General features: G+C 41.9%; 1 protein-coding gene across 3 annotated transcripts in view; it reads left to right on the plus strand.

Annotated features, from left to right (window-relative positions):
* Positions 1-2,042: 2,042 nt before the first annotated feature.
* LOC132830499 (zinc finger and BTB domain-containing protein 11-like) overlaps positions 2,043-22,884 on the plus strand; it is a 50,011-nt gene continuing 29,169 nt past the window's right edge. The window contains exons 1-4 of one of the 3 annotated variants that reach the window (XM_060848259.1): positions 2,392-2,473; positions 5,985-6,024; positions 6,985-7,220; positions 7,715-7,946. In XM_060848259.1, the coding sequence (XP_060704242.1) occupies positions 5,997-6,024; positions 6,985-7,220; positions 7,715-7,946 (496 nt within the window). In that variant the 5' untranslated portion in view covers positions 2,392-2,473; positions 5,985-5,996. Of the gene's footprint in view, positions 2,474-5,984; positions 6,025-6,984; positions 7,221-7,714; positions 7,947-22,884 lie in introns of all 3 variants that reach the window. The other 2 variants (XM_060848258.1, XM_060848257.1) reach the window with 2 other exon arrangements.

The following is a 22,884-nucleotide window of genomic DNA, read 5'->3' on the forward strand; positions in this document are numbered from 1 at the left end:
ACACTTCAATAAGAAGAAGTGGTGGCATAGTGATAATGCCTAATGATCTGCAAGAGTAGAAAATGCTCCCAGGACTTGGGTTCAAAGCCTACCCCAAAAACTGATAGATTTGAGTTCAGGTCAATAAATCTAGAAAATAAAGCTGGTCTCAATTTCATTGGAAAGACTGTATTTTTGATTGTGATCTGAAATGGGAAAAGAACTGTTTTAAAAAAAAACAAGAACTGTGGAAGGGATTGCTACACTTTTTAAAAGCTGGCTACAAATACCATTTAAAGTGCTGTTTGTACGACTACTTATTCAAAGGTGAGCTAGGTGTGGACAAGTGAAATACAGCTAGCAACAAGTAGCTGATTGGTTTGTGGAGTCAATGACAAAGCTTTCCGCCTGCCAACAACTATACGATTGGCTCCGAGGTAGCTGAACAGCTTGTAGATGTGAAGGATATGGCCAGACTACTTGAGACCTGTAAATGGGGAGATAATGTTTCTGTCTCTCGCTCTCTGCAATAAAATAAATATGTGCTTTCCCTCACCAGGTGTTGAAAACTGGTTTTAGTAGTAGGAGACTTTACAAAGCAACTGGTTCACAAATTGTATCTTCTATAAGGTACTTGAAAAGTACCTGGAGGTGAGAAATGAACAAAATCCTAACAAGGAAAACTATTAATAAATGAATAATTTTGGCAAGGATTGTTGAACTGACTTCCCAATTTTCTCATCACCTATAACAATGCCTCCATGTACGTGTAAGGAGAGTTTTATGTAGGTAAGTGGGATTTATAATTTTAACCAGTACAGGTATATGTCACTATTTTTAGTTGTTTAGCTGCAGCTAGAATCTACTTATTTGTAATAAGTAGTAATGCTTGTTCACTATAAGATCTTAGTTTGTGATTTCTGTTAGTGTGTTTGCAAGAAGACAGGCTAATTTGGGGAATATTGCATACTTTGTTAAAATCTTTAACTGTAGCTGCTCCTCTTCTGTGGTTACATTAGAGTCTCTGGAGAAGGAGCACCAACACCCTGGAGTTGTTCAGGGAGAGGTGGGCGCTGCAGGGAGTGGAGTGCACTATTTCCCCCTCCAATTCTATTTTGATTTAATCCCTGCCCTCTCCTTCACTGTTTGATCATGCAGCATTGCCCTTTGAATGTGAAGGGCACTGCTTGTCACTGTCCACTTGGGTGTTTCTTTTCTTCCTGATGGTGGGAATTGAATAAAAATTCATGCACCTTGTGTCTTTCACTATGTCTCACACCTGCACACACACAACATGGGTGCTGAGAAAATAAAATAAGCAATGTAAAACTCTGTTATCTCACTTTTTAGATTGGAATCAATCTAAACATCATAGCATAACAGAGCACACAGGGGGCTAACACTTTCAACATATTGTCTAGCTAACACCAATTGTTACAGTTAACCTGAAAAATCAACTTTAAAAAAAAGTTTTGTGATTTACTCATGAAAGAAGTGAAACTATCATGGTATTCAAACAGATGAAAGACTCAACAGACAATCAAGGTATTTTTCAATGTATAATTTTGGTTACATCACACTGTAAACTTTTGCTATAAATTCTGTGCTTTACAATTGTGTCCTCCACATTCACCGCTCCGAAAGCTAGTGTGCTTCCAATTAAACCTGTTGGACTATAACCTGGTGTTGTGTGATTTTTAACTTTGTACACCCCAGTTCAATTATGGGAGCACAAGTAATGTATTGCTGAACAAACTGGTGAAGTCGAATGGGTTCCCTGAAGTTGTTTATTGATGCAGATGATGGCCCCAGAGGCTGAAGACCATTTCACACCTACTTCAGTTGGGAAAGAAAGCAGGGCAGAAGAAATTTTCCAAGTTACTGTCACTTTTTTTATTTTGGAAAGAAGGAGAAGGCACTTTGGAAAAGTCGCCTGATTTCTATGAATTTGCCAATTCAGCTGGAACATCATGTCTCAGATCAAGGTCAATTTTTGTTGGTTTTAAAACATTCAACTCTTAGCTACAACCAAGGTGAGAGTACACCCTGTTCAGATCAACATGTTGCAGGTCATAGATCCGGGTCCCGGTTGACCCCGGAACGAAATGCCGCGCAGTCAGGCGGTGGTCGTCGTGGAAACCCCCCCTCCCGCTCCCGGTAACCGGGCGATTGCTGCTGAGGGCGATGACGAGCGCCGAGAATTACCGGGCCATCGTGCGCTACCTGACCGACAAGAAGCAGCCGTACGCGCCGGGTACCACCGAGCACAGCAAGCGGGCCATCCGCAAGGCGGCGGCCTGCTATGTTTTCCGGGACGGGCTGCTGTTCTACCAGCGGCGGCGGAGGGACAGCGGGCGCCTGGACGAGCTGGAGGTGGTGGTGGACGAGCTCAGGCAGCGGGACATCTTCTGGCGCTGCCACATCAGCCGCAGCGGCCGCCACTACTCGAGGGAGATCACCGGCTTCAATGTCAGCAGCGGCTACTGGTGGAGAGGTGGGTGTGTGTGGGGGGGGGGGAGCTGATCAGTAATAACCCCCTCCCCCGGGGAGCTGATCAGTAATAGACCCTCCCCCCGGGGAGCTGATCAGTAATAGACCCTCCCCCCAGGGAGCTGATCAGGAATAGACCCTCCCCCCGGGGAGCTGATCAGTAATAGACCCTCCCCCCAGGGAGCTGATCAGGAATAGACCCCTCCCAGGGAGCTGATCAGTAATAGACCCCCAGGGAGCTGATCAGGAATAGACCCCCCCCCCCAGGAGCTGATCAGGAATATAGACCCCCCCCCCTCCGGGAGCTGATCAGTAATAGACACCCCCCCTCCGGGAGCTGATCAGCAATAGACACCCCCCCCCCCCGGAGCTGATCAGGAATATAGACCCCCCCCCCACTCCGGGAGCTGATCAGTAATAGACACCCAACCCGCCCCCCGGGGAGCTGATCAGTAATAGACCCCCCCCCCAGGGAGCTGATCAGGAATAGACCCCCCCCCAGAGAGCTGATCAGTAATAGACACCCCCCCCCCGGAGCTGATCAGGAATATAGACCCCCCCCCCACTCCGGGAGCTGATCAGTAATAGACACCCAACCCGCCCCCCGGGGAGCTGATCAGTAATCAGTAATAGACTTCCCCCCCCCCCCCCCCCCCAACCCTGGGAGCTGATCAGTAATAGACACCCCCCCGGGAGCTGATCAATAGTAGACACAATAGCAGCAGAGATGTGGAGAAACAGATTGGGAAACAGATTTTGGAAAGGTGCAGAAGCCACAGGGTCATAGTCATGGGCGACTTCAACTTCCCAAATATTGATTGGAAGCTCTTTAGATCAAGTAGATTGGACGGGGCAGTGTTTGTGCAGTGTGTCCAGGAAGCTTTTCTAACTCAGTATGTAGATTGTCCAACCAGAGGGGAGGCCATATTGGATTTGGTACTCGGTAATGAACCGGGACAAGTGATGGGCTTGTTAGTGGGTGAACATTTTGGTGATGGTGACCGCAATTCTGTGGCTTTCACCTTGGTTATGGAGAGAAATAGGTGCGCACAACAGGGTAGATTTTACAATTGGGGGAAGGGAAATTACGATGCTGTAAGACAGGATTTGAGGAGCATAAGTTGGGAGCATAGGCTGTCAGGGAAGGATGTGGTGGAAATGTGGAACTTTTTCAAGGAACAGATACGACGTGTCCTTGATATGTATGTACCTATCAGGCAGGAAAGAAATGGTCGTGTGAGGGAGCCTTGGTTGACTAGGGAGGTTGAATGTCTAGTAAAGAGGAAGAAGGAGGCTTACATAAGGTTGAGGAAACAGGGTTCAGACAGAGCAGTGGAGGGATACAGGATAGCCAGAAGGGACCTGAAGAAAGGGATTAGGAGAGCTAAGAGAGGGCATGAAAAATCCTTGGCGGATAGGATCAAGGATAACCCCAAGGCATTTTATGCGTATGTGAGAAACATGAGAATGACGAGAACGAGGGTAGGTCCGATCAAGGACAGTAGTGGGAGATTGTGTATTGAGTCGGAAGAGATAGGAGAGGTCTTGAATGAGTACTTTTCTTCAGTATTTACGAACGAGAGGGACTGTATTGTTGAAGAGGAGAGTGTGAAACGGACTGGTAAGCTAGAAGAGATACTTGTTAGGAAGGAAGATGTGTTGGACATTTTGAACAACTTGAGGATAGACAAGTCCCCCGGGCCTGACGGGATATATCCTAGGATTATGTGGGAAGCAAGAGAGGAAATTGCAGTACCGTTGGCAATGATCTTTTCGTCTTCACTGTCAACGGGGGTGGTACCAGGGGACTGGAGAGTAGCAAATGTTGTGCCCCTGTTCAAAAAAGGGAATAGGGATAACCCCAGGAATTACAGGCCAGTTAGTCTTACTTCTGTGGTAGGCAAAGTAATGGAAAGGGTACTGAGGGATAGGATTTATGAGTATCTGGAAAGACACAGCTTGATTAGGGACAGCCAGCACGGATTTGTGAAGGGTAGGTCTTGCCTTACAAGTCTTATTGAATTCTTTGAGGAGGTGACCAAGCATGTGGATGAGGGTAGAGCAGTGGATGTAGTGTACATGGATTTTAGTAAGGCATTTGATAAGGTTCCCCATGGTAGGCTTATGCGGAAAGTCAGGAGGCATGGGATAGAGGGAAATTTGGCCAGTTGGATAGAAAACTGGCTAACCGGTCGAAGTCAGAGAGTGGTGGTAGATGGTAAATATTCAGCCTGGAGCCCAGTTACAAGTGGAGTTCCGCAGGGATCAGTTCTGGGTCCTCTGCTATTTGTAATTTTTATTAATGACTTGGATGAGGGAGTTGAATGGTGGGTCAGTAAATTTGCAGATGATACGAAGATTGGTGGAGTTGTGGACAGTGAGGAGGGCTGTTGTCGGCTGCAAAGGGACTTAGATATGATGCAGAGCTGGGCTGAGGAGTGGCTGATGGAGTTCAACCCTGCCAAGTGTGAGGTTGTCCATTTTGGAAGAACAAATAAGAATGCGGAATACAGGGTTAACGGTAGGGTTCTTAGTCAGGTGGAGGAACAGAGGGATCTTGGGGTCTATGTACATGGATCTTTGAAAGTTGCCACTCAGGTGGATAGAGCTTGTAAGAAGGCCTATGGTGTATTAGCGTTCATTAGCAGAGGGATTGAATTCAAGAGTCGTGAAGTGATGTCGCAGCTGTACAGGACTTTGGTTAGGCCACATTTGGAGTACTGTGTGCAGTTCTGGTCGCCTCACTTTAGGAAAGATGTGGAAGCTTTGGAGAGGGTGCAGAAAAGATTTACCAGGATGTTGCCTGGAATGGAGAATAGGTCGTACGAGGATAGGTTGAGAGTTCTTGGCCTTTTCTCATTGGAACGGCGAAGGATGAGGGGTGACTTGATAGAGGTTTATAAGATGATCAGAGGAATATATAGAAACTTTTTCCCCGGGTACAATAGAGTGTTACAAGGGGACATAAATTTAAGGTGAAGGGTGGAAGGTATAGGGGAGATGTCAGGGGTGGATTCTTTACCCAGAGAGTGGTGGGGGCATGGAATGCGCTGCCCGTGGGAGTGGTAGAGTCAGAATCATTGGCGACCTTTAAGCGGCAATTGGATAGGTACATGGATGGGTGCTTAATCTAGGATGGATGTTTGACACAACATCGTGGGCCGAAGGGCCTGTTCTGTGCTGTATTGTTCTATGTTCTATGTTCTAGACACCCATTTCCCCCTCCCCCCACGGGGAGCTGATCAGTAATAGACCCACCCACGGAGCTGATCAATAATAGACGCCTCGGGGAGTTGATCAGTTATCATTCGCCTGAGGCCCACTGATGATGTTACTTAGTAGGGTGATAAAATATCTGGAAATGAACCTTCCAGTTCAGTGAGCAAACCTACATCCAAAATCTCAACCTGACCTACAAATCTTCTCAAAACTCGCTAGTAATGATCATAGTTCTGTGTACAGGAGCCTCCTTATGAAGGATATGCACTCACACCATTGTGCCCTATCTCTTTTAGAAGTGCTAACATATGGACTGTACAGTTCCAGCATTTACAGGTATAGTTTTGTACTTTACAGAAAGATATTATTGTTTCCAAAATTTACGAAATGTGTTCCTCATGAATTGTTTCCAAAAACTGCTGTTTACTTACTGCTATCCAAACAGCCCATTCCACTATTAAACTAATATTGAATTCCATTTTCACTTGGATGTTAATTCTGGATGACCATAATTAAAGTAGCATTTTACAAAGAAAAGCTTTGTACTGTAATATTGTGTTCAAATACGTAATTGCCTAGCATGTAAGGCTATATGCCAAGTTCTGGAAAATGGGATCAGAAGAGATTGGTGCTTAATCACTAATGTGGATGCTATAGGCTGAAGGGCCTCTTTTGGTTCTATAAAACTCTGTTGCTGTAATCTGCAAAAATGCAGTTAATAAGTTGTGCTTATTTAATTCACATATGCTTACTTGAAATTGCAGTAAATGTTAAGTTCAGGCTCAGCATACAGCATTTAATCAACCATTGCCCTAATGAGACTTGTGGACCATTTATGCTACAAATTTAGCATAGGTTGTGCTTTGCATTAATGTTAAGGTATGAGGTAATATTGCGATGTGAAATTTCATACAAGCTGCAAAGCAAAATCAGACCCCTCCTCACCTCATGGGAGTCTCAAGCCTCCTCTTCCAATTGAAGCTAGATTCAGGCTTCTGTTACACTGTGACTGCAACAGCACAAAAGCTCTAGTCAGAATAAATGCACCCTGAGATAATACAGATGCATTTAGATGTCTGCATTTTCTCTTGCTTCCAAGCATTTGTCATTTAAAGAAACCACTTGGTTTTCTACATTTGCCTAACCCCATGAGATTCTTCTGCACATTCTAAAACAGATGAAGTCAATGTTAACTTTTAACGTTTCTAATAGTTTGACATTACTTTTTCTTTTTCCTTGATTTGCAAATGATCTTGGGATAAAATTGCATTCATTTAAAATATTTTGTTTAAATAGGAATTTTAAGCCAGATATCTGAGTTTGTCAAACAGTGCGAAGTGTGCAGGTCAGGTGCTGACAAAATCCACCATTTGTCAGAAGACCAGCTAGTGGACTCAGAAATTGGCCTAGAGGCTGCCAGAGGGGGAAAAACGACAGCAGCAGCTCCTTGCCAGAATAACCTGGAAGACAATATGAGAGTACAACACGTTCGGGGAAATGAAAAACGTTTTACAGACATACACTCGAACCAGGTAAGCACAGTTTGTGTAGGTGATTTAAGACACTTTCTGAAAGAAGCTTGCTATCTTTTTGGAAGGGAAATGTTTCATTGCTGTAAAATGTTCTGGATTGAAATCAGCTCAGCCAATTTCTCAACAGTGAAACTTTCCAGTTCAAATGAGAAAGTTATTGCAGTCTTTGTCTTGTCTGCATCGCAGAATGGCAGAAGAGACAGGGGCACATACCTTTTAGTAAAAAAAATCAATAATTTTCACATCTCTATGAAGCTAGCCAAATAAACATATTAATAATCCCGATGGGCACAGTGGGAGAGAAAACCTCGTAAATATGACAAAAAAAACTCAAAATGTTCCTCAGGTAGCCAACTATTCCAGGACTAACTTTTGTCTGATAATCTTTTTCAATGTTTGGTTGATGCTTGTAAACTGTGATATCTTTTATTTATTGGAGTTTGATGACACTGTTGTTTTGTTCAAAATGTAAATGTACACTTGGAAAATCTTAGGCTGAACTTCAGAGGATTGTAAAACAGACGTCCACCGGACACAGTCAAGTTGTGCTAGATCAGCTGAATGAGCAGCGGAATCTAAATAAGTTTTGTGACATTGCTCTGCTTATCGAGGGGGAGGAGTATCGGGCACACAAGTCTGTGCTGGCTGCCAACAGCAAGTACTTTCAGGACCTCTTCACTGAGAAAGGAGCCACCTCCAGTCAGGAAGCAGTAGTGGAGCTGGCAGGTAAAGAAAATGTCTCTTCTTCTGTCAAAACTTTATCAAGTTTACTTTTCTTATGATTATAAAAGTTGTTTAATTCCTACTCAGCAGTGACTTTTGGTACAATGTAACTTAATGCAAAAGCAAAATGATGATGCATAATCATTTTTGTAAGGTTTGGAACTGTTTGGTGAAGAGTCATTTTCACAAGCATTTGCAGCATATGTTGAGAGAGAGGGCAGTGTTTTCTGTGTATATTTCCACTTTTGTACAAAAAGCCATGTATTACTTCTGAAATGCATATGACAGAATTATGAATGAAACCCATGGAAATTTGAGTTCGTTGGTCTTGAAAGGCTATCACTGAGAGCTAAATAACACAGCATAGTGTTGAGTAGTACAGAAATGATAAACCAAGAGCTTCAATTTAAACTATTAGCACTAGGACACAAGCAGTATAAATTCAAAAAAGAAAAGATCAATTGTGGACTGATATCAATAAGTTGTGACAAAAAAGTGCAAAAGAAACTCAACAAGACTGGCAGCAATAGTGGACAGAAAAACAGATTTAACATTTTGAGTCCAATGACCCTTTGAAGGCAGATAGGAAATGGAGGTGTTTTTGCTGGGAGTGTGGGGAGCCGGGTGAATAGAGAGAGAAAGACATGAGATGAATAGATGGGAGACAGTGAGACAGTGTCCAGAGAGAAAGTGAAAAGGAAGCAGGCAAAGAGATTTCTTTCATTTAAGGCTCAGAACGTTTTCTCTATAAATGCTGCCAGATCTGCTGAATTTCTCCAGCACTTTCTGATTTTTGTTTCAGCATCCAGCATTCTCAGTTTTTTGTATTTTATCAATTAATAATTTGGATTAAAAAAATGATCAGCATGGGTATGTATTGTTTTTCAGGAATCATTGATGTTGAGTTAAAAATTAAAATAGAGTGTAGGTTTAAGAAAATTGCATGACTCACAGCAAACATACATCCCAGTGAAGGAGAAGGATTCTAAGAAGGGGATAAATCTGCCATGATTTTCTGAGGAAGTTAGGGATAATATCAGCTTGTTAGAAAGATCATGCAATATAGCCCAAATTAGTGGCAGACCAGAGGATTGTGAATGTTTTAACAAGCAACAAATGATGGCAAAAAATATAATAGAGGGAGAAAATAAACTGTAAAGGTAAACTAGCAAATAATTTAACAAAAAAATGCCAAAGTATCCGTTAAATATATAAAAAGGAAAAAAGAGGCAAAAGTAAACATGAATGAGACTGGGGAATTACTAACGGGGAACCAGGAGTCGAATAAATATTTTGTATTCATCATCATGGTAACGTTCCAAGAGATGCAAAATATCCAAGAGGCTAAACAGTACAATAACCATCACTAGGTAAAAATACACTGGAAACAAATGGGTTTAAGGGCCTGGACCTAAAGTTTTGTATCCGAGGAATTTAAAGAAAGTAATTACAGTGGATACTCTGGTAGTAATCTTCCAAGAATCCTTTGTTTCTGGAAAAATGATACAGGATTGGAAAACTGCCAATATAACAAAGGGTTGGAGCTAAAATGCAGATCAGTTAACTTGATATCTGTCATTGGGAAATTGATGTAATAGCTGAACTTTTAGAAGTACATAATATAACCAAGTAGAGTCAGTGTGGCTTTATGAAGGGGAAATCATGCCTGACAAATCTAACAGATTTAATTTTTGGTGGTAACCAGCAGGATAAATAAAGGGGAAGACAATAATTTATTGGATATGTATTTGTATTTACATTTACATAATTTGGATTTCCAAAAGGTGTTCAATAAGGCACCACACATAAAGCAACTACATGAGATAAGAGTCCATGGTGTTGGGTGTGTATGGAGGATTGGCTAACTAATAAAAGATGGAGAATTAGGGTAAGAGAGAGGGAGTATTTCCTAGTAAGGCAGCCAGCAACTATTGTATTACCACAAGGATCAGTGCTAGGGTCACAATTATTTACAATATATATTAATGACTTAGATGAGGAAGTGAATATGCTAAAATAATTGGAGAAGCAAGTAGTGAGAATGACAAACAATTAATAGAGAGATATAGACAGGCAGTAACTTGTTAAATAGAATATAATCTGAGAAAATGTGAGGTTATGCAGTTTGCACTGATAATCAAAAAATATTTTCCACAGCTTTTAATGTACTCAAAAGACTGAGCACTGTGGGATAGAGAATTGCAAAGATTCACAAACCTCTCAGTAAAATAATTTCTCTTTAGCTCGATCCAGAATGATATCCACCTTATTTTTAAATTGTGCCCCTGGTTCTAGATTCCTCATCTACACTGTCTATCCCTTTATGTATATTGTGGGTTTCAATGTGATTGCCTCAGTCTTCGAAAATCTAATGAATACAGTCCAGTTTGCCCAATCTTTCTTGATAAAATGGTTCTGTCATTCTGGGAACAAATCTAGTGGACCTTTGTTGCACTCCTGCCTTTCAAATAATGTATTTCCTGAAATATGGGCACCAAAACTGCACACAGTGCTCCAGGTGCAGTATAGCTAAGGTCTTGAAGCAAGACTCCACCACTCTGTGCTTGAATCCTCTTGTGACAAAAGCTAACATTTCCTTAGCCTTCCAGAGGCTTGCTGTACCTGCATGCTGTTTTTCAGTGACTTAATGACAAGGACATCCAAATCCCCTTGCACTGCTATACCTTTCAACCTCGAACAATTTGAGAAATACTCTGCACACAAACTTACTAACTGTACCTCCTATGTTTACACCCAAATCATTTATATAAGTGATGAAAAGCAGTGGACTTAGCACCGATCCTTGTGGCACACCACTGGTCAAAGGCCTCCAGTCTGAAAAGCAATCCTCCACCACCTCTGTCTTTTACCTTCAAGCCAGTTCTGTATCTAAATAGCTAATTCTCCCTGTATTCCATGAGATTTAATCTTGCTAACAAGTCTACCATGCAGAATCTTGCCACAAGCCCACGCCCTTTTGTCATTTACGGAGGAATCTCGGTTATCCGAATGAGATGGGCGGGCACTATTTCGTTCGGATAATTGATTATTCAGTTAATCGATTCAATACATTTCCCCTGGGGCTCGGGAGTTTTCTATTAAGTCTGCTCCCTGTTCAGGAGACTACAGCACACCGCGCGCAAGGCCTCGCCCTCACAACCCTGTCCAACACTGCCCCTCGCCTGCCCCTCAACACCATCCCCAACACCACGCCCTGCCCACACCCCAACCCTGACCAGCACTTTTAACTGCAACTTTTTGATAAGTTCCACCTCTGCCCTTTACGGGGCAATGTTAGAGAGAATATCTGGGGAAAGGGGTTTAGGGTACACCCGTGTGTAGAACACCAGGGAAAGTGTGGGGAGAGGTAGAGAGAAGGGGGGAGGCCACTCATTTGGAAACGGTGCCCAGGTTCTCATCTATGTCCAGGACTGTTCTTAGCAGAGATTGTTTTTAATCAGAGTAAACAAAAGACGCGATCAGGGTTGAAACAGCTCTTTCATTTAATGTTTCTATCGGGACCTCAAGATTTCCTTCAGATAATCCGATATTTGGATAATTTGTATTCGGATAATTGAGGTTCCTCTGAATATAAATGATTTAGATGTGAACATAGGAGCTATAGTTAGTGGGTTTGCAGATGACACCAAAATTGGAGGTGTAATGGACAGCGATAAAGGTTACCTCAGAGTACAATGGGATCTTGATCAGATGGGCCAGTTGGCTGAGGAGTGGCAGATGGAGTTTAATTTAGATAAACGTGAAGTGTTGCATTTTGGAAAGGCAAATCAGAGCACAACTTATACACTTAATGGTTAGGTCCTGGGGAGTGTTGCTGAACAAAGAGACCTTTGAATGCAGGTTCATAGTTCCTTCAAAGTGGAGTCACAGGTAGAAAGGATAGTGAAGAAGGCATTTGATATGCTTTCCTTTATTGGTCAGAGCATTGAGTATAGTAGTTGGGAGGTCATATTGCAGCTGTACAGGTTAGGCCACTGTTGGAATTTTGTGTGCTATTCTGGTCTCCATCCCGTTGGAAGGATGTTCTGAAACTTGAATGGGTTCAGAAAAGATTTACAAGGATGTTGCCAAGGTTGGAGGATTTGAGCTACAGGGAGGGGCTGGCTAGACTGGGGCTATTTTCCCTCGAGCGTTGGAGGCTGACGGGTGACCTTATAGAGATTTATAAAATCGTGAGATGAATGAATAGGGTAAATAGACAAGGTCTTTTCCCTGGGGTGGGGAGTCCAGAACTAGAGGACATAGGTTTAGGTTAAGAGGGGAAGATATAAAAGGATCCTAAGGGGCAACTTTTTCACACAGAGAGTGGTAAGTTTATGGAATAAGCTGCCAGGGGAAGTGGTGGAGGCTGGTACAATTTCAACATTTTGAAAGGCATCTGATTGGATATTTGAATAGGCTGGATTAGGTTAGGATATCTGGTTCGCATGGACGAGTTGGACAAAGGGTCGGTTTCTGTGCTGTACGTCTCTATGACTACATGATTGTTCTTCTAACCAACAGGAACAACTTTTATCTATGTTATATTCCAGCTGCTGAGTATACAACACACAACGTACATTCCTGCTTAGCTGTGTATCACCTGCAAATTTAGAAATATTACATATGGTCCCCACTAAAAAGTATTGACAAATATTGTGAACAGCTGGGTCTCAAGTACTGATTCTTGAGGAATCCCATTAGTCAGCTAATGAGAAAATGACCAATTTATTCCTACTGACTGTTTTCTGCCTATTAGCCAATTCCTAATGTATGCCAGTATATTACTTTCTCTATTTTAACTTTGCTAACTAACTTCCTGTAGGGGACCTTGCAAAAAACATTCTGAAAATCTAAATATTCCACATCCATTGACTCTTCTTGATTAATTTTGATACTTAAGTTTTCACAAAGCTCCAAGTTTGTTTAACAAACATGACTTTCCATTCAAAAATCTACACTGACTATGGCCAGTCAGATCATTTTTGTCCAAGTATCCATTTATCATGCATTTTATGATTGATTCTGGCAATTTCCTTATTATTGAGGTAAAGCTGACTGGTTTATAGCTCCCGGTACAGTATTACTTTGCCCCTTTCTTAAATAGGTAAAAACAATGACTGCAGATGCTGGAAACCAGAGTCTAAATTAGAGTGGTGCTGGAAAAGCACAGCAGTTCAGGCAGCATCCGAGGAGCAGTAAAATTGATGTTTCAGGCAAAAGCCCATCATCTGGAATACAGGCAGAGAGCCTGAAGGGTGGAGAGATAGTGGAGTGACATGCAAACTTCCAACCTGCAGGGGTCATTTAAGAATCTATAAAATTTTGCAAGATGATAACCAATGTATTGAGTAAATATAGCTATCTCATTCACCAGTCTGGAATAGAGACCATCAGGTCCAAGGAAATTGCCCACTTTTAGCCCTGTTAATTTCTCCAGTACAACCTTCTTAGAAATATTGATGTCTTTCAACTCCTCATTTGCCCTAGTCACTTGTATCTATAATTCTGGGAGATTTCTTATATTTTCTTCAGTGAATACAGACAAGATTAATTGATTAGCTGTTGTCATTTCTGTATTCCCCATTTTTGCAAATTTACAAAAATAAACAAAACTCTCAAATACAAACATTGATGTACAATTAAATCATATATACAATAGTCATAATTTAACAAAGAAAAGAGAAAGAAAAGAAAAAAAGAAAAAAAAAGAAACGAAAAAAGAAAGAAAAAAAAACTCAACTTTCTACTAATCCAACCTATAACTAACCAGAGTGTATACCTAAGTCTCTTACATGCTCGGAATGTATAAACATCAAATATAATAAAACCCGTATTCGCGCAGGATTCCTCTCCCAAGGGGCCCCGGAGCAGTCCGGTCTGAAATCTTCACTAAATAAAAGCCCTTGTTAGGATAGCCGCAATATTGCATTTATATAATTCAAAAAGGGCTGCCATATTTTATAAAATAATTCAGTCTTTCGGTGCACCATATTTGTGAGGAAGTCAAGGGGGATATATTCCATAATTAATCTGTGCCAATTTGAAAGTCCAGGGGGGCCCTCAGCCACCCAGTTCACCAAAATATTTTTCCTTGCACAGAAAGAGGGAATAGAAAATAGTCTCTTCCCATGCATATCCAGAGATGAGAGGTTCGAAAAGCCCAAAAGGAGAGATACAGGGTCCACCCTAATTTCCGTTCCTAAAATTTCTGTCAGGGTATTTGCCACTTTAGTCCAGTATCTGCGGAATTTCTGACAAGTCCACAGACAGTGTACAAGAGTACCCACCTCTATTTTGCATTTAGGACACATTGGAGATGCTCCTGCCTTAAATTTTGCCAGTCGAGCCGGAGCTATATGGGCCCTATGAAGTATCTTTAGTTGGATAGCCTGAGTTCTGTTACAGATAGCAATTCTTCTAGCATTTTCCCAAATGTCATTCCACATATCCTCAGAGATTTCTAGCCCCAAGTCATGCTCCCATGTTTTAAGCAGGTCATCCATGTCTCCTGAGACTCCATCATGTAGCAAATGGTATATAGTACTAACGGAGGATGCCCCCGCTGGTCGTAAGACATTATGTTCTCTGTCTGATTTATAAAGACTATCTATTAATGTAGTCTTCCTCTGTATATAATCTCGAACTTGGAAGTATCGAAAGAGATCCCCATTAGGTATTCCGAATTTCAGACGCAGCTGCTCAAAGGACATCAGGATCCCATCTTTAAATAGGTCCCCTAAGCATGAGATGCCCCTGGATCTCCAGAGTTTAAAGGTGGCATCTGTAATCCCCGGTTGGAATCCCCATGCGCCTACTATTGATGCATGGGGGGATGTTTTATGTGAGTTACCCTCATTTTGCCGCATTATATTCCAGGCCTTAATTGTGTTTAATATTATGAGATTTTTACAGTGGTCTGTAATGATTTTCCTCTTATCTGAAAATAAAAGGTTAATAAGTGGGTATTTTACTTGGGAGGCTTCGATATCCAGCCAAATTGATTGTGGATCAGATGAAACCCAATCAGCTATGTAACTTAGTAGGGAGCTTAACTGATATTTCCTAAAGTCTGGGAAGTCCAGTCCTCCCCATGCCTGTGGAAGCTGTAGCTTCTTCAGCTTAATAAGGGGCCGTCTATGGTTCCAAATAAAGGAGCCCAACCAGCCATATAATTTACGTAGGGCTAGCCTTGGCAGCATCAGCGGGAGCATTGTCATAGGATATAAGAGACGGGGCAGAACATTCATTTTAATTAATGCTATTCTCCCTAGCCAGGAAATCGGAAGGTCTCTCCATCGCTGGAGGTCCTGCCTTATCCTTTCCATTAATTGTACAAAATTAGCCCTATACAGCTGATCAAATACTGGCGTGATAAAAATACCTAAATATAAGAAGCCCTCCAGGGACCAACGGAAGGGAAAAGGGGATCCGTCCATTAAGTGGGGTATCATAGCCAGACCACCCATTGGCATGGCTTCCGATTTTGAAAAATTAATTTTATAGCCTGAGAATGCACTAAATGTATTAATAACTTGAATTAGACGAGGCACTGACATTAAAGGATTACTGAGGAATAAGAGAACGTCATCTGCATAGAGGGTAATTTTGTGTTTACCTGTACCAATCCTCGGGGCCGTTATATTAGGATCAGTCCGGATGGCTTCTGCTAATGGTTCGATTATCAGTGTAAACAACAATGGTGAGAGAGGACATCCTTGACGGCAGCCCCTACCCACACTGAAGCCATCCGATCTTAACCCATTAGTAATAACAGCTGCTTTGGGGTCATTATACAATGTTGAAACCCATTTGGTAAACACCTGTCCAACGCCAAACCTTTCCAATGTGTAAAATAAATATGACCATTCAACCCTATCGAATGCCTTTTCCGCATCCAATGAAATTACTACTCCTGGTATCTTTCCCTGATGACAGGCTTGGATCATATTCAAGACCCTTCTGATATTATTGGATGATCTGCGGCCCTTAATAAATCCCGTCTGGTCCTCCTTTATAATATATGGCAGTACCCTTTCTAGTCTTAGTGCTAACATTTTTGAGAGAATTTTAAAGTCTACATTTAGTAAGGATATTGGTCTGTAAGATGCACAATCTTCTGAGTCTTTTCCTTTTTTGAGGATAAGAGAAATATTTGCTTCTTTCAGCGTGGGCGGGAGACAGACCTGACTATGCGCAAAATTATACATATCCATAAGTGGGTCAACCAATATTCCTGTAAATTCTTTATAGAATTCAGCTTGAAAACCATCCGGGCCCGGTGCTTTTCCGCTCTGAAGTTTCCTAATTGCCTCAAGTATTTCTTGGACTGTTAAAGGGGTATTTAGGGCCGACACCTGTTCCGGAGTCAGGCCCGGGAAGGTCAAATTTTTAAAAAATGACTGCATCCTCCTAATCCTATCTTCACAATCCTGCGATCTATATAGTTCAGAATAAAATTCTTTAAAGGTCACATTGATCTTTTTATGATCATGAGTCAGGGTACCTGTACTTTCCTTGATGGTCGGAATAGTTTGAGGGGCTTTCTTTTTCTTTGCAAGAAATGCTAAGTATCTACCCGGTTTGTCGCCATATTCATATAATCTTTGTTTCGCAAATAATATTTCCCTTTTAGCCGTTTGAGTAAGCGCGGTGTTTAAAGCTGTCCTAAGAGCTGTAATCCTCTGCAATTTTGTGATAGAGGGTCTATCAGCGTATGCTGTTACGGCTGCTTTTAGGCGAGCTTCGAGCAGACGCTGTTGCTCTCCCTTCATTTTCCTCTGGGTCGCTGAATAGGAGATGATCAAACCTCGTGCATAAGCTTTGATGGTCTCCCACATCATTGACGGATTGCTAGCCGTACCAGTATTAATTTCTAAAAAAGTTTTAAGTTCTTGGGAGAAGTACTTTAAAAATTTGCTATCTTTTATCAGGAAGGGGTCCATACGCCAATGCCGAGCAGATGTCCCATTGTTCTTTACCTTAGTTTCCATGTATACAACGGCATGGTCAGAGATTGCTATAGTACCTATTTTACAGGTTGCTATAGAGTTTAGAAAAATCGATGGGGCAAAAAACATATCAATTCTTGTGTGACATTTATGTGGATTAGAGTAGAAAGAAAAATCTCTACCCTGTGGATGGAGACATCTCCATACATCTACCAATCCTAATTCTTTATTCAGGTCCGCCAGTTGTCTAGATCTGGGAGATACTCCAGCGGCACTCTTGGGAATCCTATCTATTTCCGGATCCATAATACAATTAAAGTCTCCCCCTATAATTGTATGACGGGCACCAAAGGCCATCAGTTTTGAAAAAGCTTCCGTTATGAATTTAAAGGGGTGTGCCGGGGGGCAGTATACATTTAAGATCCCATATTCCTCTCCATTTATGAGGGCTTTAATCAAAATATATCGTCCAGATTCGTCTTTTATCTGATTTAGAATTTTCAAAGGGAAGTTCTTCCGGACAAGGATAACGACTCCCCTGCTTTTTGAATTAAAAGAGGAAAAAAAGGCCTGATCAAATCCGCCCTGTCGTAATTTTAAGTGTTCTTTATCCGACAGGTGTGTCTCCTGTAGGAGAGCTATATCAACTCTCTCCTTCTTAAGATTTGATAATATTTTCTTCCTTTTAACTGGCGAATTACTCCCCCTGACATTCCAGGTGCACCACTTAACCGACTGTTCAGCCATAATCATCTGGACAGATCCGAGACCCCTCGGGAGGGGAAACCCTATCTAGAACATCCCGAGCATGGAGCATACAAGATTTACATAAGTAAAGACTCTCTGATACACTCAAAACAATATAACAAAAAACTCTTTCTAAGTATAAAAAAATATAAAACATTCCGAATTGGAGATTTTCTCCCTTGTTCCCAGGGAGCGTCACTTCCTCTCCCACAGTCCATCTTACCCTCTTCCAACCAGTGCCCCACCCTTGACCCAGGTGTTCCTCAATAAAATGAGGAGAATTCAAATATAATATAAAGCTAGAGTTAACAGTGAACACCCCACCCCCACCCACACCCACATCTAAATATATTTGGGAATATTACAACCTCAACATGTAATACTTAAATATAATACCACAAAATAACAGGGGAAAGAAAAACAACCCCGCTCCTAAAAACAGAAGTAAAATAGAATAAGGTAACCACCTCTCCCCATCAACATTAACCAAACGCCCCAACATATATATATATACATACACACATAGGGGGAAAGATAAGAAAAGATGAAGGGATGTAAACCAAAATAATGGGAAAGGCAGACCAGCGTCCACAATCTCTTACAGTTTATTTAAGAGAGTCCAAGAATTCCTTAGCCTTCTCCGGTGATCCGAAGTTATATATGGATCCTTCGTGGCTAAGGCGTAGCGTCGCTGGATATCGTAAGGAGTACTGAATATTTAAGTCCCTTAAACGCTTCTTCGCCTCATCGAATGCCTTCCTCTTTCGGACCAAAGCTGGGGAGAAGTCCTGGAACAGCATGATCCTGGATCCTTTGTGGGTCATAGCTTGGGGATCTTTTCCCAGATTTCTTGAGGCTTCCAGGAGCATCTGCCTCTCCCTATAGCTCTGCAGCTGGAACAGGACCGGGCGTGGGCGCTGGGTTGAGCCGGGCCCACGTACTGTGACCCGGTAGGCCCATTCTACCCTTACCTGGCCTGATCCATTATGCAGATTTAAAAGTTGTGGCAGCCAATGCTCTAAGAATGCTGTCAGCTGACCTCCCTCTTCCTGCTCGGGCAGGCCCAACAACCGAATATTTTTTCTACGACATCGATTTTCGAGGTCATCAATGTGGTTTTCTAGGTTCTGGACTCATCTTCATTGGTAACTCTCCTGAAGTAGCTGAAGACACCTTTGTTGCAGCTGAAGAGGGAGAGGGTGGGGGAGGGGTCCCTGCTTTCTTAGAGCCGCCTGTTCCCTTCCCTTTACTCATTTTCCAGCTAGTATTAGACTATTTAAATGTACTAATAGGTAACTATTTAAGGTTAACAACTATTATAAATGGTTTAGTGAGTGTGGTGGGGGTGGATAGCCCACTTTTCCCAAGTTTTGGGTAGAGCACTGTGGACTCAGTCTTGCTGGGTCGCCGCCATCTTGGATCCCCCCGACTGTGTTTTTAATGGACCTACATTCTTCATAGCTAAACTTTTCCTTTTTACATAATTATCTCTGGAAGGTTTTGCAGTTCATTTTGTGTTTTTGTTTGCTAAATTGCATTCATATTCTATTTTTTTATTCCTCATCAGTTTCTTGGTCCTCCTTTAATAAACAAGTGGTCAGACGTGTTTTTCTGTACAAACTTTTCTACAAGGGACAAGTTGTATGGTACGGTCCAATTACTTGGCAGCGTTCTGCAGCAACTTGGCAGACCCATCCTTTGCAGCACCGATAAATATCAGAATCCCAGCACGTAGTGAGACATGGTGCTTCGGCATTGAGGGCCTACATACAGCTTGATGCAGCTACACCCACAGGGTGGCCACCAGGAAGAGGTTATGCTATTTCCACCACTATCAGGGGATTTGTATGTGGTGTCCCTCGGACACGATTCATCTTTTGACCTCCAGATGAAGTCGAAGAGTAAATATTGTGACAAAGCCGCTCCTTGTTTTAATTTTAATCAGAGAGGTCGTAATGACACAGACTCCGAAAAGTCTGTAGATGAAGGGTTTTAGGGTCAATTTAATAATAACTAAATAATAGACAGTCTCAGGCAGAAGTCTTTCAAGTTTTCAAAAAATACTTGTACAATGAAAGGGGAGTGGCTCGTTCTCCCAGCTAGGCTTTTCTCTGGTTTAGTTTGTTTTTTGCAGTAGTGTGGGAAAAAGGCTGCTGGACCCACAAAAGCATGTCTTGGGTGGTACTGTCTCTCTCCCTTCTATCCTGTAAGAACTTGTGTTTGAATTTACCTTTTGTGTGCAAGGGTGTTTATGGGGATTGTTGCAAATATTTGGAACCGCATCATTAAGTTGGGATGATTTGTTGGGATTTCGGAAAGGTTAAGTTATTCGATATTCTGTTTTCTATTATTTTTGTTTCATTCAGTAATCTTGTAAGTAAATTCTGTTTTGTTTAAAACAAAGTGGTTTGACCAGCAGATTCTCTCTTGGAATATTGACTTTACACTTGCTTAAAACAACTATCAAAGTGAGTGCCTGGGCTACCTTCTTGAAACGTTTTGAGTGGTTTGGCCTGGTACATAACAGATTGAGGGTTCTTAGCGGGATTTGATCTGTAACTCCAAATTGGAATTAAGAGTTGTTAGACTCAATAGCAGTGAGTGGTAGGTGTTAGTGTCTTTTGTGCTGGGTGTTGAATTCGAATGGTTTCAACAGATAGCAATGGATAGCAATGGCTGTTTCAGTTACCAATACTTTTCTGGGGGGTGGAAGAAGTGACCTTGGGGGTTTACAAAAGATAATTAAGGCCAAGCTGCTGGAAGTAGCAGACAGGCTGGAGATGAAGCTGTTCCCTGCCGTGAGGAAAGGAGAGATAATTGCAGCAGTAGCACAGCATTTAAATATACCGGAAACGTCATCAGAATTTTTAGAGATGGCTAAAATTCAATTGAAAATGAAACAGCTTGAATTAGAAGGAAAAGACAAAGAATTACATTTAAAAGCAGATGAGAGAGAAAAGGAAAGAGAGAGAGAAGAGAGAGAAAAAAGAGAGAGAGGAACGAGAGAAAGAGAGGGATTTGGAACTTCAGAAATTAGCACTTAGACAGGAGTTCGAAAAATTACATTCTGACGTAGGGAGATCTCATGTGGAAGAGCACAGAGTTTAAATGGCAAGATGAGCAGCTGAGATGCCTGATGATTATTAGTTGGTCCATAAAGCAAAGTTTGGCTTCCAGAATCAATTTCAAACCATGAGGGTAGAAATTAGGGAAGAGAGAAATCCCCACATGGAAAGGGAATGGTCGATCTCAATGAAGATCATAAGGATAATTTACCAGAAGGTAAAAAGGACAACCTTGAAGGGGATGGAGAAGTTAAAGAGCTCCAGTGTTTTCGCTGCAACATGAAATCAGTGTTGCTGGGTTAGGAGAAGCACTGGGAAGCCAGGTGTAGAAAAACAGGAGAAGCCAGAGAACTTTGTTGGAGTGGTAACAGAAAGCATCAGAATGTACAAGCTGGTCAGAAGTTGGTTAAGGAGGAAGTGCCAGATCTTCTTAAACCATATACTTGCGAATGTGAAGTTTACTCGCAAAGTCCAGGAGCAGCAGATTAAGAGGTTGCAATATTAAGAGACACAGGATCCTTTCAATCAGTGATGCTGAAAGATGACAAGATATGACCTTCTGAAGGACTATTGCCAGAAAAGGTACTAGTAATGGGAATTCGTGAGACAAGAAGTGCTCAGTTATGTAAAGTGAGGTGAGAATGTCCAGTGAAGAGTGGAGAATCCATGGTAGGAGTACTGGATAAACTCTCAGCTCCAGGAATACAATTTTTCTTTGCTGATGATATTGCTGATTCACCAGTAGGTGTGCTGCCTACTGTGGTTGAAAAGCCAGTGGAAACTTGGGCAACTGAACTATTGCAAGACACCTGACTGGTAATGAGGTCACAAAGTCACCAGTTGAAACAGGAGAGACCAAAGAGTCCAGATAAGAAAGTTGAAATGGAATTAGCAGAGACCCTGTTTGATCAGATGGTTGGCACAAACCAGGTGCACATAGATGACAATGAAGACATCTTTAACTCAGGTAAATTAATTGAAATAATGCAGAAAGATGAAAACTTAAAGCAATTGTATCAAAAGGCATACGCAGAAAATGAATCTGAATGTATCCCTGAATGATATTACCTGAAAAATAATGTCTTAATGAGGAAATGGAGACCATCACATACTCGGGCTGATGAGAATGTGCAGAAGTTCATCAAATCGTATTGCCAGTGGGATATAGAAAGGAGGTGTTGTGGGGGTGCACAAACTACCACTTGGGGGTCATTTAGGAGTGAGAAAAACTCAAGCTAAAATACAAAAGCATTTTTACTGGCCTGAACTGCACAAGGATGTAGTTGAATTTTGCCAGATGTATCATACATGTCAGGTAATTGGAAAACCACAGGTCGTAATAAAACCTGCACCTTTAATACCTATTCCTGCATTTCAGAAACGTTTTGCAAGAGTTCTTACTGATGATGGATGTGTTGACTAGATTTCCAGAGGCCGTTCCGTTACGCAATATCACTGCTAAAAGGACTCCGGAGGAATTACTCAAACTTTTCATTCAATACGGACTACTGACAAAGATACAATCAGATCAAGGGTCAAACTTCACATTGAAATTTTTCAAAGAAGTTGGACAGCTTAGGAATAAAATAATTCAAACCTACTGAGTTCCATCCAGAAACGCAGGGAGCTGGAAAGGTGGCATAAGACATTAAAGACGATGTTTAGATTTAGATTACTTACAGTGTGGAAGCAGGCCCTTCGGCCCAACAAGTCCACACCGACCCGCCGAAGCATAACCCACCCAGACCCATTCCCCTACACCGAACACTACGGGCAGTTTAGCATGGCCAATTCACCTAACCTGCATATTTTTGGATTGTGGGAGGAAACCGGAGCACCCGGAGGAAATCCTCGCAGACACGAGGAGAATGTGCAAACTGCACACAGAGAGTCGTCTGAGGCGGGAATTGAACCCGTGTCTCTGGCGCTGTGAGGCAGTAGTGCTAACCACTGTGCCATTGTGCCGCCCAGCTGTGCCACCATGTTGAGGGCTTATGGTCAAGACTATACAGATGATTGGGATAAAGAAATTCCATATGTGTTTTTTGCGATCAGAGATGCACCAAATAAATCAACTAAATTCAGTCCATTTGAATTTGTTTTTGGGCATGAAGTGAGAGGACTGTTAGATGGATTAAGGAGAAAATGGTAAGTCAGAATTCAGTGTCAAATTTTAGG

This window comes from Hemiscyllium ocellatum, chromosome 31 (genome assembly GCF_020745735.1).
Source record: "Hemiscyllium ocellatum isolate sHemOce1 chromosome 31, sHemOce1.pat.X.cur, whole genome shotgun sequence".
NCBI classification, from domain to species: domain Eukaryota; kingdom Metazoa; phylum Chordata; class Chondrichthyes; order Orectolobiformes; family Hemiscylliidae; genus Hemiscyllium; species Hemiscyllium ocellatum.